General features: G+C 45.7%; 1 protein-coding gene across 1 annotated transcript; it reads right to left on the bottom strand.

Annotated features, from left to right (window-relative positions):
* Positions 1-1,187: 1,187 nt before the first annotated feature.
* On the bottom strand, positions 1,188-13,522 carry LOC103778267 (wee1-like protein kinase 2). Its single transcript, XM_008945843.1, has 11 exons — positions 13,196-13,522; positions 10,552-10,748; positions 9,632-9,680; positions 6,963-7,135; positions 6,230-6,351; positions 4,817-4,963; positions 3,930-4,031; positions 3,517-3,602; positions 2,464-2,634; positions 2,234-2,376; positions 1,188-1,344 (listed from the first exon to the last, which is right to left on the bottom strand). Exons 1-11 carry the CDS (start codon positions 13,520-13,522, stop codon positions 1,188-1,190), a joined length of 1,674 nt encoding a protein of 557 aa, XP_008944091.1.
* Positions 13,523-16,568: the final 3,046 nt, after the last annotated feature.

Here is a 16,568-nt window from a genome sequence, read left to right as displayed (position 1 = left end):
AAAGGGAGGAAAAAAAAAAAAATACAGTCAGTGCGTCGTAGGTAAAAGGATTAAAATCTTTATTTGCGCATTTCGCTTCTTAAAGGATAGGACCGTAACAGTTTAAAAGCCAGTACTGTCCAATGCTTGAAACCAAACTTCAATGAAACCTGAAAATAACCCAAGCTCACAACTTGACACTCTCCCTGGTAACTGTACAGCGTTCACATCCCGTGGTCAGAGCCAAACACAGCCCACAAGCGCCCAGAAAGCTACATCAAGTAGGGGGTGAAGTTTAATAACTGTTAAATACCCACACACCTTACACAGGCAACTCCAGAAACACTGACAAGGCCTCAAAAGCCCCTTGGAACTGGCCTCATCTCTGCCGGAAGGCTGCAGGTGGTGGGCAGCGGTTGCACCAAGTGTGAGATACTGGAAGGGCAAGAGGCAGACAGACCCTCCTGCCAGCACACCATAGTCCTCTCCGCCACAGCAAGCACAGAGTCCTTGCTGACTGACGTAAAACAAGTTGGGCATCAGGGGCTTGCCTGCCAAAGCTTAACCACATCAGTTACATGATACTGCACTTGGTGCTGGAAGTTCAAGTGAGGAGAGGTTTTCATGCAACTTCCATAAGTAAGGCCCCCAAGTGTTTCCTTTCATTCTTTGTCCCCTCAGTGAGATGCAGTCCTGGTGGATTTGGGGTGCAATTGGAGTGACATGTAACTAGCTTGTCCCCTAGCATTTAATTAAAACTGTCTGCCACAGTGCCCACCTGCTCCCTTCTAGGAGGACCCGGCTATAGATGCTGTCTCCAAATACAGCCACTCTCACCACTAAAGATACACAGGTGGCCAGAGTGTTAAGACCACAAAAACTTCCTCAGTAATAGGGCCCAACTAAAAAAAAGGAAGCAAGTAGAGAAAACAGCATCCTTTCCCTTGTGTGGCAAAGCTATTCTTAGTCTAGAACAAGACCAGTTACACAAGAAATTAAAACAGGTAAGAGACAGAGGACAATAATCTTAAATCCCATGATCTCACACTTCTAAGACAGCTGTTCTGCCCTCTGCCCATGTCTCATCAAAACTAATGAGGGAATCAAAAACCACAACAGGGAGAGCTAATATGGGGCACTGGTCTGTGGAAACCCTCTGCTTTCACAGGGCCATTCAGCAGCCAGAGTTTTTTGGACAACACAGAAGTTCAGTAACCCAAAGTAAAGCTAAATGAGCGGCAGCTTTTCCCTCCCACCAGGCGTTTGCTGTTCTGCTTAGAAGAGGTTTCAGACTCTTGCAGCTTGGCACTTCCTAAGGGCTGGTTCTTCATGAGAGTCTGGGCAAGGCGGGCTGCTTTAAGTTCCCTGCAGGGGCAAGATGGAATGAAGAGGAAGAAAACCACGTCATGCATGAATCCCCATCAGCTACAGGAGAAAGCTATGAACTGTCTTGCACAGGAGGGTTACTGCAGTATTCCAGCATTCCTGGAGACTGGTGACTTTTCACCCCAGAGGGGGATGCAAGGACCACTCGAGCTATCTCCAGAGTTTCTACTCTGGAACAGGAAGGTTTAGCAAACGAAACTATGCATCAGGTCAACCACACATTGGCACCAGTATGAACAGTCCATTGCTCCATTTTTCTCCAGTTGTTTCAGATATTTGTCCATGTTGGAACTTAGACCAGCGCCACCTCGTGCAGCACACATACCTAACAAAGGCACATTCTTCTTCTGTGTTGCCTTCCCCCCCCACACACACACCCTCCCCCAGATGCTTGCTGCTCTCCATCTACATGGAAAACCTATTTCCCCAGCTGACTTGTGCTAAGGGATGTGGTGGGGCAGTTCCTAGATCTCAGCACCTCGAAACATTATTACCAGCAGCAGTGAGGTGGAGCAAGGACAAAGAGGATATCTGCCACTTCTCTCCATTCTGTGCTGGACAACTACCTCAGTGGGGTATCAATTCCTTATCTGCCCACTGGTCTCGTATTGAATCAGCATTTTCCATCACCAGTGGCTGCACTGGGCATGGAAGTTCACTGCTGTAATTTAGCTCGCAGCCAAAGTCAATAGTGAACCCCAGCTGCTCAGGCACTACAAGTCCTTGTTAGAACTCCATCAACCTCCCGGCTCCAGGCACAGGAGCTGACTGGGTATTTCTGCATACTGGGTCTCCCAACGTTACCACCCTACATTCAAGCATTTGTTGCACCCACGCCTTCTGCCCTTTATGCCCAAGCCAGCCTTACCTTTCCAGCATGGCAGTCTTGCACTTCTCCACGTTCAGCTGCTTCTGGAGCTGCACAGCTTTTCCACGTGAAGGACGGAGAACTGGATGTTTAGTAAGAGCTGTGGCAGAAGGTCTTTCCACAGGGTCAGGATGGATCATGAGCTAGAAGGTAAAGGAGTCCAGGGTTTAATACTCTCTCTGTCAGATGCCAAATAGAAAAGCCTGCATACTGTCAAGACTACTTCACACCTTGAGGAGCTGAAGAAAGCCACGAGGAAGCTTCTGTGGGATTGGTGGGATGTTGCCTTTGCGAATATGGTGCCACATGGCCCCGTTGTGAGGCAGGGGTGCCGTGCCAGCTGCGAGAGCTACCGTGAGGGCCAGGGCAAAGATGTCTGCCTTTGGCAAATGGCAGTAGTTCTGTGGAGAGAAGACAAACAGGGAACATCTTGCTAGCTGAACAAAGGTGGGCTGAGATACCAGCTCAAAAAGAAACAGCTGAACAAGTATATGTATGATACCACCACCTTCGCCATCCCAGCTGGCTGTTCTCTTTAGGATAAAAAGACTGATAGCAGGTAGAACTGGTAGCAAAGAGAGTATGTTGGCTTTCACTCAGTGCTGAGGAGCTTGATCCCATATTGGGATCACTTCAACAAATCCAGAGTACGGCCTAACAAATGTGGGCCTCCAGCCTTCACCACAAGGCAATAAGCTAGCCATGCCCAACTCAAACTAAAGACTGCATGTGATATATTGACCTAACAGTTCCTAAATCCACTTGCAGCATGGGAAGATACTGTCACTTAAATGCCCAAAGCTGATTAACACAGTCAAGCTGGTTGTTGTGTAGCAAGTCCTTTTTGTTCACTGGCCAGAGTGGCAAAACTGCAGTCAGGTTAAGAGTTGTGTTGTGCCTCCCACCCCTCCACGCTACCTCATCAGTGCTTGTTGTACAAGGCATTTGTCTGGGTGCATATATTCCTCAGTAATCACATCCAGCAGTCTGAGTCTCATCTCAGCTGGGTGTAAATGATAAACTGATAAAGGTTTTGTGCCATTCATCCCTCACAGGTGGAATTAGTTGCAATAAATGTACTTATGAATGTGTTAAATATTTACATTAGCAAGAATGGTGTTATTTGTGGGTCTTTTAAAGTGTTAATTTTGCTGATTTTACAGCCCGAACAGACAAAAAAAAGATAAGGCAAGGAACATGCCAGACTGATGATTTCACTCCAACTGATCTCTCTGCACTTGCTCACCACCCCATTCTCCCCACTGCCCAGCCAGCAGCTGTACCTCTTGCAAAATCTCATTGGCCAAAAACCGCCTGTCTCCTTCCTCCACCTCGGGGTTGGATATTGAAGTCACATGGCCAAGGTCACCTGAGACAAAAAACAGGCAGCAGATGGAGCAAAGTGATGTAGATCTCCATTGATAAAAGCTTGTATTTTATAGACACCAACAGTGCAATCAGGAAATATCGAGTAAGAGAGCAAACCTGCTTCTCAGGAATCTGGGCTTGGAAACAAGCACATGAATTTTCTAGGCCTTGTCTCCTTAGAGGAATTAATTCTGGTAAGTAGCAGAAGCATTCAGGACTGTGCTGTCTGCCTTGTATGCGAGTATCTTCAGCCAGCAGGACAGAGCAGCATCAAGCAGTAGCTAGCAGACCTCATCTTAAGCCAGTTGTAAAGTGGGCTGAAACCTACCAATCTTATACACCACACCAGAAGAGAATTCATCTTCACTGTCACTCTCCTCCTGCCCAGCAGGACCTGCAGCCACCAGGTTGTGACAGATGAAGATATTACCTGCAAGACAGTGAAGTTTAGCAATAGTGTGGTGTCAGTAGCCAGACTGCAGCAGCCTGACAACTTTGTTAAAATCCCACCTGGCAAGCAAGTGAAGCTGTGCAGCCAGGGAAGCCATGCACATGCTCCCCGCCCAACTCACATACTCAGCAACACAGCTGACAGTTGTACATCAGGCATAAACTACCATAATGTAATCAGCTTTTCTGCCCCCCACACCAGAAGCATAATTTCAGCTCAAAAGAGGAGCTCTGTTCTCAGACTGTAACTATGTGACCACGATGGTGGGCATTGCCCCAGAGGTGCCCACCCTCAGCTCCAGAGAGGAAAGCTTGCGCCTCTGTTTTGCAGGAACTTAATCCCTCAAGGTAGGTACAATAAATATTCATTTCCCACTCCAGTTCTCACATGCAAAGGTCAAGTGTTGTGCAACAAGACATCAGCAAATAAGGAAGTTCCCATCTTCATTAGCAGCCCTACTTGCTACACCAGTATGAAAGCAATTCCCATGAGCCAGGATTATTAAGTTCATGAGAAGGAAAATGCTGCCATCAGAGAAGGTTCAGTTTTACAGCAGCAGTAGTGGCAAGATCAAAAAGAAAAAAAAAACCCACACAAGACATTCACCCTTTAGGACAAGATGCAGTTCAGCTGCAACAAGTTGATGCAACAAGTTACAACTTCCTTTGAAACACTGTAATAGGTCCAGTCAGAAGGACCTACTGCAGGTCCTACCCCAGCTGGTCACTTGGAGGGCCCTCAAAGAAGAGGAGCACTGTACTTACTGGGTTTGATATCCAGATGCACAAGGCCAGAGTTGTGAATGTATTTTAGCCCCATGGAGACCTGCAACAATATTTCTTTCAGCTCTGCTTCTGGGAAGTACTGGCCAAGCTTTGCATTTTCCAGCAGCACATCTTGGAGACTCCCACCTAGGTGAAAACCATCAGCCTAAGACAAAGATTTAATGGAGCAGCAAGTTTGAAATATCTTAGTAGTCTATTGCCCAGAGCACTTGCAGGCTTGCTAGTGACAAACCACAACTATACCAGCTATATGGGCTCTCATGACCAAACCTGGACATCACTAATTGGCTTCAGCCTCTCCATTGCCTGGGAGTGCCCTGCCTCCTGCTTGCCAAGGACTGAACAACTGCAGCTCTACCTACAGAACCAGAAGGGCTGACGTGGTAGTGGTGCTGCTGCAAGTGAACAGTGGAAAAGTTAATTTTGCCATGCTTAGAGGCAAAAATCAGGTATATGAATGGTGGAGCAAGGAAATTAAGCTTCCCACTAGCAGATTTGTGATTGAAGAATGTAACATTTGACACAAACACTTTTGTGGGTCTCTATTAATGCACTCTGGCTATTTAAGGACTAGGAAATACCACAGCCTCTCCCCCCATCAGACTGCTTTTCACCACTTCTCCTTTAGTCTCAGATGTTCATTCACTAGAATGCCAGAAACACATCAGTGGTGCAGCAACAATCACCATGTTTCACGGTTAATGCCACCAAATGTGACATCATTACTCCAAACAGCTATCATCACTGAGCCCCAAAACTGCAGGAGCAATTGAAAGACCAAAGTTACTTATTTGCCTTTGGCTCCTCTGGTAGCCAGATGCGTCTCTTGTAATGTCTCCCAAACAGTGATAAGGGCCAAGGGAAAACTCAAGTAAGAGTGTATGACCCTGCCTGCAGCACCCCATTTACTCTTTACCTCATTATTGAGCTCCATTCCTCTACAGCTGTTGAGCCCTTCTTTCTAGCAAAGATGCAAGGTGCCTTCATCTCAGCCAGGTACCCACTCCCCAGATCATTACTCCTTTTCATTAAGAAGGGTTTGTTTCCAAGATATATAGCACTTAGCTACTCTTGAGTCACTTGTTTCAGGTTGTACCTGGGCAGGCCCAGATGCAGTTCTAAGCATTAGCATGGGGAATACTCTTCCAGGCCAGCCAGTGCAGAGAAGCAGTTTTAAAATTCCACAGATTAGAGGGTATTCACTACTTGCAAGACATTGGCACCATTCAGGGACTTGTCAAAATATCATGAGCCCTCACTGTATTCGCCATGGAACTGCAGCCCCAGTGCAGTTTGCTTTGCTATAAACCAAAGCACCCTGTATTTAAGTAGAAAAGAAGGTAACTGCACCCACCCTGAGATCTCAGCCTCTGACAGTGTCACAACCCTTACCATTGCAGTGTTCATTTTGGATAATCATGTGATCATCCTCTGCCCATGCCGAGTAGTAGCGCACAACGTGGGGGTGGTGTCCAAGGACAGCATGAGCATAAACCTCACGCAGTGCCAGCTGCCTAGAGAAGCACACAGAAAAAGCAGAGGTGACAGTGTGCCAGGGCCCTGCTTTGGGCCATGAGGAGAGCCCTGGTTTGCAGCCTTGCTTGTAAAAGGGAAAGCAGAGGTGTTTAAGACCTTTTTGGGTTTTGGCAGACAGATTGGGTCTCACAGCTGTTGAAGCAAACCTGCTCTCACTCAAGCAGCTGTCAAAAAACCCACAAAACACTGAGCAAGCCTTTTGTTAAAGAGGCAAAGGCAGGTTCAAAGTCCTTGCTTTAGTATGCAGGACAATACTAGCTGGCCATGCAGCAGGGCAGGGACATACTACAAATGAATTGTTTCACAGTTTTCATTTTAAAGAGACTGGATGCATGGACCTGAGGAGTTCAGGTAAGCTGTCATCTTGCTTTGCAATACATGTGACTTCTTCCCTCAGACATTTATATCCAATATCCTAAAGTGATAACTTCCCCCACTCTCCCAACTGTTACTTGGGAGTGCAAGAGGAGACAGTTTTTGCTCATGCCACCCCTCAGATAGCTTTAGATCCACACTTCCCCCTTCCCCATCACACCTCCCAAGAACATGCCCATCATTTCAACTGGCAATTTCTAGCTAGCACACTCACTCATCTGAGGATCCTGCCAGAGGCCTTTTGGAGCGCTTGATGGCATAAACACATCCATCAAGGCGTTTGATGCACTTGTAGACAGAGCCAAATTCCCCCACACCAATTTTTTCTATTTCCAGGAACTCCTTCTGGTAGCGGGAAACCATATTGCTTTCTTTCAGAGGGTATCTCTGCAAGGTTACAAAAACAGCAAAGACAAATGATGTGTTATTATCTAAGTCTTTTAACTCTCATGTTTTTACATCTATGTAGCACTTGTCCTCACAGAGCACCCATGTTTTGTCCTCTCCCATTTTGGATGTTTATCCAGGCATATGTGCAGGTGCACTAACAGTTCTTCTTAAAATACTACTTTTCACTTAAGCACATTGTGGGGGTTTTTTTGACCACCTAAGAGCCAAACAAGCCCAAGATCATTTTTTGTGGGGTATTTTGTTTACGCATTGTTATTTGTTTTGTTAATTTTTGGGTTTCTTTTTTTTTAAATCTTTACTTGCTAGCCACGGAGGCAGAAATGGCAGCTAAGGAGAATTGTAGTCTAGTTGGCTGTACATACCTAAGCCTCTTTGGGTTACTACCATCACACCACCTCTTGGCAGGCATGCCCAGTTCCTAGACCCACAGCTGATATAGTCAGGGATGATCAGCAGACAGCAACAAAATGTTTGGCTTTTGCCCAGCTGCTGCATACTTGAGATGATCTATTACTAAGCCTTGGTAGGTGAAAGCGCAGTACTTCTGAGTTTGCCAGACTCATGTACTGAATTTGTTTAAATAAGAGCTATTGCCTCTTTTGAGCTCAGGAGAGAAGCTTGGTGTGTCAGCTTCACAGAGCCCCAGCTATGTAAGGTCTGCTTTACTCTGGCAGCTGAGGTTGCCTGCAGGAAAGACATTCTGCATCAGTTCAGGCTTTCATCAGGTTTGAAGCACCAGCTGTTGACTAATGGCAGGTTAGCAGGTCTCAGCATCTCTGTCTGTATTCCCAGTGATTTCTCACCAGAAGCCACTTTCCCACAGAGAGCTGGAAGCCTGCAGAACAGCTGGAACATCATTATAGCTACAGTAATGGCCAGTAGGGAAATAGAAGCCACTAATACTGCTTGTAGAGCAGTGGCTGCCAGCAGGGGAGATATGTAAAGAAGAGATAAGCAGTGGTGCATGAAGTGAACAATGAGAGAGTGGACTAAGTGATTTTTCCTTCATCGTCCTGCATCCCTTACAGAGACAGTGGCACATTTTGCATGGTGGTTTCCACAGAAACCACTGTTGTGATTGCTGTAGTATATGGTATATGACCCTAAAAGGTGGGGGCAAAGAGTCCTCACAGCCAATAAGAAGTGAAACTCTTCACAACAGGTTGCATTTCATAAGGCAGCTATTTTACAGTATCTTAAAGTTAAGGGAATAAAGATATCTCCTAGTACACAATTTTATATCTATATTGTATACGCAATCTAATTATCCCTCGAGCAGAGTACTATTTCACTAAGTCACAAGTTATTCGAGGCTTTCTTCTAAGGAAAAGAATAGTTGTGGTAGGCCTGGATGTTACTCGATAGCCGATAGATCTGCAGTTCTATTTTTTCTAGGGAGACCTTTTTTTCTGCAATACCAGTCGCCTCAGCTAGAGGGGACCATTATTCTTCCAGTAAGCCAAATTATTTCACAATTGCAATGAACTCTATTCTACCTACTTCACAGAAGACAAAATAATTCCTTCAAGGGGCTGTTAAGGAAAATTGACATTTTTACCTTACCTGAACACATTTAATTCAGGCTTGGCTTGCTTTCGAGGAGCCAGCTGGATGAGTAGCTTCCCCCAGATAAGCCTGGGAAGAAGGCAGCAGGCTGTGGAACATAGGTTCCTACACCAGCTCCCCAGTTCTGCCAGGGCAGACCTCACACCCTGCCCCATGCAGCCAGGCCAACACACACCGCTGCTGAGCTTTACCAGAGAAGTTCAGATGCCAGCAACAGCAAGAGAACTTGGTTTTGTGTTGTAAGGCAGTGTTCGCTGCCCTGTAGCTGCATAAGCTGTGCTGGGGCTTTCCCTGGGACCTCAAGGCACAGACACCCCTCCAGCTGGACATTTTCCTACTGGCGTACGGAATTTGCTGCCTTGCTTCAGAAGTTTGCCATTGTGACTACTGCAATTGAAACACTACCCTCTGTACTTTTCCCCATCAGAGCCATTCAGCTCAACATTCTCAGTTTTGCAGTGCAGATGCATGTATCATTTGCAATATAGACGCCGTGTTCCATGCACATCCAAAGGCGCTTCAGTGCACGGATGCTTAAGAACAGCAATACACCTGCTTTTCCAAACCACAGAGGTACAGCCACTCTTTATACTACCTCAATAATACAGTTCCCCCTGAGGAACACAAATTACATTTCTTAGGAAGACCTCCTGACCAAAATCAATGAGTTTTAGTATTACTCAAAGTTTCAGACCTGCTTTAGTACAAGTTTCCTTTAGAGATGGACTCAGAAATTATTCCTGTCTCAAATTTTAACATAAAACACAGCTTATTCTGTCATAGGCATTCATCCTCTGTCATGGGCAATGATTTATACTCCAGTAGCAGAATAACTTTTATCAAGCACCAAACTTTTACAAGCATCTTATCCTCTCTGGAGGAGAGGAGGGATACACAGACGCTCACCTTTGTAGGTAGCTCTTGCTTTATCTGGCTTTCTGGATCAGGATTTCTCCTGTAACAGAAGTTTGGGAAAGTCTTGATGTATCATTTTAGTGCAGCAATGTAACTGAGATTTGAAATGAAAACATTTGTCAAGAGAATCTCCAAACCTTGTTTCACAGTTTAATTAAAGACGTATTTTGTAAAGTGGTTAATACACAATGAGTTTCTAGTTGAGGCCTGAAAGATTGTGGTCAAAGGCTAGGAAGTCTTTTAGAAAGCCTCCACATACCAACTTCAGTAGTGCCCACGGGACGGTAGTATCATTCAGGGACATCATTCCCCTGGACACCTAATTACTGGTGCAAGGTCATCTCCCATGTAGCTTGACAACAAGCTCTTAGTGAAGGAGAAAACTGCCCCACTCTGCTTGCAAGGGGAATACCCAGCTGAGCATGTTACAGCTGGGGCATGAAGGAAGCTGAACCTCACTGTAGCACACAGATATTTGACTGAGTTTGTGTCTTGGTTAACCCAAGCCAGACTCAGAACTTTTGCAGGTCAGCAGTAGCCTACGCCCATCTTAAAAGCTGTATCACAGTTCAAATATGTATGTTGTTTCCCCTGAGTTGTGGCTATATGCATAACAGAGTCAAGCTCCACTCTTTCTTGACCACGGGTAAAGAGGTACAATTTTCTTCTACAGCCAGAGCATTGAGATTAGTTGTTGATCCTCCACTTACATTTCTGAACAGAGGAAATTACTGAGTTTACTTATATTTCTATTACCTTTGTAAGTCTGCTAATGTTTGCTCTGCACCAATTAATACTACGGAAGTGAATGATTCATTGTTTGCAAGTAAGTCCAGGTACTAAATATCTCCATTATTTATCTTCTTCAAACAGTCTCCTTCTAGCCTGTTATTTAAGAGTAGTTCACTTACAGCTCTCCTCTGGTCTTTCTCTTGCCATTAGGAAGAAATAGCATTTGTCGATACGACTCTGGTGTAAAGGGATTAATGTTGACATGAGGAGCTTGGGTAGAGTCCAAGTCAGCATCAGGAGCAAACCTCAGATGTCGGAAGCCTTTGGGCAGGACCTTTGTCCCAGATGAAGGAAAAGCTGTCTTTGATAACAGGCTCTGTATTAAAAAAAAAAAGTGGCAGATAAGCTATCAAAGTGGTTTTGTTGCTGCTGTGTCAGAATCACATCTTTGCTCTCCTGCAAATCAAGGAGAGCTCAGCTCCCTTTCTCACAAGAGCTGAATCATTAAATCCCTGATTTACTCCTGACAATTTTTTCCTCCCTCCACACAGTATTACATTCTTCACTAAGCCCTTTCAGGCTCTAATCCCCTGCTTGCTTGGGTGAGGCCTGCAGAGCCATTTTGGCAAGCACAGTCCTCAAGGGGAGCCAGCTGCTCACCTTTCACACCTAAAGAGATACTGAAATTGTGTCACATGCTGCATTAACATGGAAGACCCAGTTCTGTCAAGCATGAACCGTTGCATCAGTTTGGTCAGGACAGGTTTGTCAGGAGATGAGATAGAACATGACTCAATTTTCCTTTAGGTTCCCCAGCAACAAGCAGCATTAGTATAGGGGAAGTTGGTAGAAATACTTGTAGAAATATTGCAGCTGGCAAAGTGACCGTAAGACAGTTCAAGAAATAAAAACACTTTCACAAATTTAAGTTCAGAAGGAACCCTGGATCTTCTATAGTTCGGCTTCCCACAGATGATGGGCCATTTGGTTTCACCTACTAGTCCAAAACCTTGGGTCTGAGTAAAGCATAACTTCAGAGAAGCACTCAGTCTTGATGTGAAGACAAAAAAAATCTACTTAATTTCCATGATTTGGCCCTTCAGTAACCATCAGCTTTTTGAAATATTTGGTTTTGACTTTTCAGATTTAAGAGAGTGGTATATGGTCTAGAACAGTTTTTAAAAACATCCCTTTCTTCTAGTTAAAAGCCCTTCAAGAACCTGGAACTCTCCCTATCATGATACTTGTATATCTTTTCAATCCCACAGTGGTCGCACTTGTATGATCCTGGACCCACATCTCCCCTCATATCTAGAGTTCCTTCCTTCTTTCGTTGAAAGTTTCTGAAACTAAAGTCCCTAGATCTGTATGCAGTATCCTGCATCCACCTGATTGATGCTGCACTCACAGGCACAGCTACTTCTAGGACATCCTTCTAGTTCTATACCATACTTGGAAGTTCAGATGCTGGTTTACTATGACCCTGAGAGTGATTGATCACTTTCTTAGGCTCTGGTCTGCATCTCCTTGCTCTCAAATGGAAGAGTTCTGCATATGGATGTATTAAAAGCAGTATATGTCCAAACCCAATTCACCCAGCAGCCTAGAAGCTCTGTAGAATTGCAGCTATGTTCTAGTATAACCACAAGTCAAGAAATGGATCTAAGATACCATTGCAGCCTGCTGTTGTATGCATGCAATTCCCATCTGCTCTGCTAGGGCTCTATTTTTTAATCAGGCAGACTTGTCTCCTGTAACATCAGAGATTAGGTGCTGCCATACAGCGTAAGGCAGCTACCATAACTAGCTCAAGCAATCTGTTCCAGGACTGTGTAAGTCTCCAAAACACAAACACCTGCCTACTCTGCCACGCATTGTAGCTGGGCCTCCAGTACTCATCTCTTTGCAGTTAAATGTGGCTCTGCTTTCTTACCTTTTCTCCCTCTGGCACCAGGTCTGCACTTGTGCTCGCAGAAGACAAAAAGTAGCTCTATTGTATTGTCTACAAGAAGCTTCACAAAAAATAGGGGCTGGGATCATTGTCCCAGGCAACTAGATCAGTAGACAAGTTCCATTTTAGGACAGCAACACAGAGGAAGATGTCTAGCCTTCCTCCACAAACACACTTTGATCCGTTACCCTTTCACAGGGGATTTGGGTACCCTGAGAACAAAGTCCTGTTTTCCCAAGTTCACTAAGCAGCTCAGTTGCACACAAAAGGAGAATCAGCATCACTGGCCAACAAGCTGGCTGGAGGCAATCCAGGCTTGCCATACAAGATATACTCCAGCCACAATGCCACTTCCAACTTTCTTTTTCAAGAGAAAACTCACTTGCATCTAAAAAATGTGCTGAACAGAGCAGTCAGGGTAGCTGCCTTTTTCCAAGCTGAAATAATATTTTCCTCAAAAAGAAGAATTTATCCCTCTGGGAGCACAGCACACACTTCCTACAGTGATGCTGCTGACATCCACTCCCCTTAGCAGAGTGCAAGGGGCATGCGGGCAGCCAAGGAACATGAATGCTTTTTTTCTTTAAGTCAGACAAACTCAGTACCAACTAATTAGTTTTAGCAGCTTGGAGAGAGTCAAGACACTTGCTCCCACACACAGGTTTCTATTCACACCCACAGAAAAACCATTCCGTACCTAAGGAACTCGTGGGCCAAGTTTCTAAGAGAAGAATAGAAGGCTAGCAACAGTAACGCTGGAAGAAAAACACTTTCCATGGGGCTAGCAACAGATCCCCTCACGATCCAGGCGGCGCTGCCCCAGCACGCCGCAGCTGGTGCCCTCTCAGGCCGGGCGCTGGGGGCGCCGTTACCTTGGGCGTGTGCGGGGTATCGCACAGCTGCAGCTTCTTCCAGGTGATGTGCAGCGGCGTCTCGGCGGTACCCCGGCTCCTGCTCACCACGGGGGAAGCCTTCAGGGTAGGACTCAGCCAGGCTTTCGTCAGGAAAATCTCACTAAGCTTTCTCTGAGGGGTTGCTGGCAGAGGACTGCTCCCTTGCCGCTTCTGGAACTCACAGCTCTTGGCAGGGCTTGAGCTCAGGGCATCTGCCTCATTTATACTTCTGTCTTCGCTCTCTTCACCGCAACTGGAAAAATCCAGTCGCTGAATGAACTCATCACTGTTGTCCCAGTCATCCATTTCACCACATGAAACAGAACAGGTATAGCTGATACCAGACTGCTTTGTTAGAGGGAGAAGACCAGAAGGTGAGGAAGAAGGTGTTATTCACATCAAAAGATTAACCATGCTCTTCCTTGCCTTATTAAATGCACTCATTCTACTCACCACATGTGCTCCCCCACCCCAGGCCCACATACATGAAAGCCTTGATTAGTCATTGGTGGCATTTTGTTAGTATTGGTTGAAGAAGGGTACCCCAGAATTAGAAATGCATATCTATTCAGCTACTGTCAATGTAACAACAACAGATTCTGTTTTTCACCTTGTTGGTGCAAGTCAGATATAACTCATAAGTCACTGCCTTCCCCTGTAAAACCCCCAAGACACCTTCTCCACTCACCACTACTTCATCCACTGCTCTCATCACACATAGAAACAGAGCAGTCAAATCCTAACAACACACACCATCTCTCCCCTCATCCTTTTCTATCTTAAATTTCTCAATCAGAGAAAAAGAACCCATGCTACATACAGCTGTAAAAGCAGAGGGTACCCCAGACAGTTACCAGTGAGCTGACAGCCCTTCCTTTGTGCTGGCACCTTTATAAGCACTCTACACCCCCAGCCCCTGCTAATGGGAAACATGTGGAGCTCTGCAGCACCTGTGCACAGTTGCCTGTGCCTAGGAAAGCTGATGGCTGAGGCATTTTGCTGGGGATATGGATTTGCTGTGCCTGCACCCAGCTCTGCAGGGAGCCAGGGCTCCTTCTGAGTCATGTCCTTGCTTCTCTGTGCTCTTCCCTCCTGCAGCTCCACAGGGCCTGTGGCCCTGGCATGTTTGCTGACAGCCAGTCTGCTCCGTGTTAATCCCATCAGAGATCCAGTCTTTGTGGACCTGACTTGTACAAGTGATTAGTCCCGTGGTGATGGGCCCCTGTGCTTCCTCTGGAGTCTAAATTTCACTTCCTGCATTTAGATGTGTGTTAGTTTGGACAAGTGTTGTAGCCTGCATGGAGAGGCTAGTAGTCTAATTTATAATGTGCTAGACCTCAGGAGAGAGTTAGGGACCATACGCAGGTGTTTGCATGGTTTCCCATCTTGAGTTTTCAAGGGAGAGGAGGGAGAAGCTGGCTGCGTTGGGGAAGTCAGCCCCTTGTGGTAAGATCACTCTGAGGCTCACCAGGAGCGTGTCAATGTCTCCTTTTCCTGTGCCTCTCCGTAACCAAGGATCTTTGTGCCTCTGTAAGAATTTTGAAGAGGGGCCAGTGTGAGTTTTAACTACCTGAGAAGGAGATTGCAGCAACCTGTTTTCTTAGCATCAAGGAGAGGTGCTAGAAGGACATGCAGAAATTTGAAGTAGCTACAGCCCAGACAAGATGAGGGTTTGTCAGAACCAACACATGCTTTCCTGTGCACATGCGGAGGGGAATTCCTCCAGAAAATAAAGGGACATGATGATCTGAGGTCACTCTGCCCACCTAATGTAGTTTTTGAAGGCAAGGTGTGGCCATACAGGTCTCTGAGCTGCCTGTTAAGACTGTGACTAGCAATTCATTTGATACAGGCCACCAAAGCTGTATGAGGAGTCCATGCCAGGGACTCAGCATTGGTTTTACTGCTGCATCTGGCCCAGCAGTTGTGGCATTTCTTCCAGGCACAGAGCCTGCCGCTGCTGTGCAGAATCCACACGCCTGCAATGCAGCTGCTGCGTCTCCCTGCACCTTACCTTGAGCAAGGCCCAAAAGCCTGGCAGTGCCAGCACTGGCTGCTTTTTGCTGTGCAAAGCTGTCTCTGCAGCATCTGACCAGCTGAGATCCTATCTCAGTTCCCCTTTAATACTGCTGCAATCTGACTGTATGAATCAGATGTTCGGTACTTGGAGCCTTGGATAGCAATATTTTATCTTGAATCTGAAGAAACAATCCTTTTAGTTCCCATGACTACATTTTGATTAATAACCTAGCAACAAAGCTCCTTCAGACCACCGTATTCAATCCCATTTAATTTTTTTTTTCTTTTTTTTTTTTTTTTCCCTCCCCAGGGTTTGTAGGTAGTATCCATTTTTCTAAAGAAGAATGTGATATGTAAAGGAGAAAAGTTGAACTTGCTCTGTAAAGAATGCCTAATTTGTTACTCTTGCATCTTTTAACTAAAACCCATCACATTTTAATTTCATATTTTTTTCTGGAGGGCTACTACTACAATTTTCTTAGCCCTCAGCTGGAGGGAAAATGTGTAGATTTTCTTCTGAAGGGAAGGGTTTTTTTTTGTCTTCCAAAAGGGTCATATTTTCTCCTAGCCTAAGTCTTTCCAATTTTGGTGAAATAACAAAGCAGAAAATGTGGCCTTTGTTTTTTGCGTGTATCCAACAAACCATGTGCCCTCAGCAGGTCCAGAATGCTGGCCAGAGCAGCGTAAATAGCTCTGGTACCACCAGGTCTCTTGTCCCACAAGGGCTTTTCATCAAATCTGAGAGCTCGGAGGGTGATGACATTTCACCTGTCTGAGAGTCAGTGCTGGCAGGCTCTGCTCCCCTCCTGCTGCACCCCCTCCTTCATGCTTGGGCAGCATTGGTGCAGAGGAGACCAGGAGCAGATCTGCACCACTAATAGCCTGTGCAACCCATGGAGGAGTTTTTATTTGGGATTTGTTTCCCTTGCCTGGATCGCCGTGGGACACACCGATATTCATGCAAGTGCCTCTGTGGGGCTGAAGGAGAGAAATGAGCTGTCACTTTAGCATCACCAACATGCAAAAATATTCATCAGAACGAAGCTTGGCACTGTCTGTAAAGCAAAGTACATGGCCAAGTGTTTGCAGAATCTGGCTTTTCTTTCTACAGTAACAAAACACTGTGCAGGGCTTGTGGCTTGCTTTTTTTTCTTTACCAGACACCTTTCACAAAAAAACTCCATCTGCTGAACACCACCTACTGCAGTTTATAGCACTGCAAAGTAAACTTGTGCATGGGCCTTGTGAAACAAAATGCCCACTCATTGCTGGAGCTGTCTGAAATGAAGCTCACACCAAATGGATGCTAAAGTTACAAAAAAAAAAAAAAAAA

The sequence above is a fragment of the Merops nubicus genome, unplaced genomic scaffold, assembly GCF_000691845.1.
Source record: "Merops nubicus isolate BGI_N331 unplaced genomic scaffold, ASM69184v1 Scaffold53688, whole genome shotgun sequence".
NCBI classification, from domain to species: Eukaryota; Metazoa; Chordata; class Aves; order Coraciiformes; family Meropidae; genus Merops; species Merops nubicus.
Note: the sequence above shows the minus strand (reverse complement) of the source record. Positions and strands in the feature narration are given on the sequence as shown.

What these genes read in the sequence shown, in the direction of transcription:
- LOC103778267 (XM_008945843.1), bottom strand. Translation starts at nt 13,522, where the DNA reads ATGGATGACTGGGACAACAGTGATGAGTTCATTCAGCGACTGGATTTT. An exon ending in AGCAAGAGCTACCTACAAAG is followed by an intron (nt 7,136 to 9,631) that starts GTGAGCGTCTGT and finishes GTAACCTTGCAG; the next exon opens with AGATACCCTCTGAAAGAAAG. An exon ending in CCAAAATGAACACTGCAATG is followed by an intron (nt 4,964 to 6,229) that starts GTAAGGGTTGTG and finishes GTTTTCACCTAG; the next exon opens with GTGGGAGTCTCCAAGATGTG.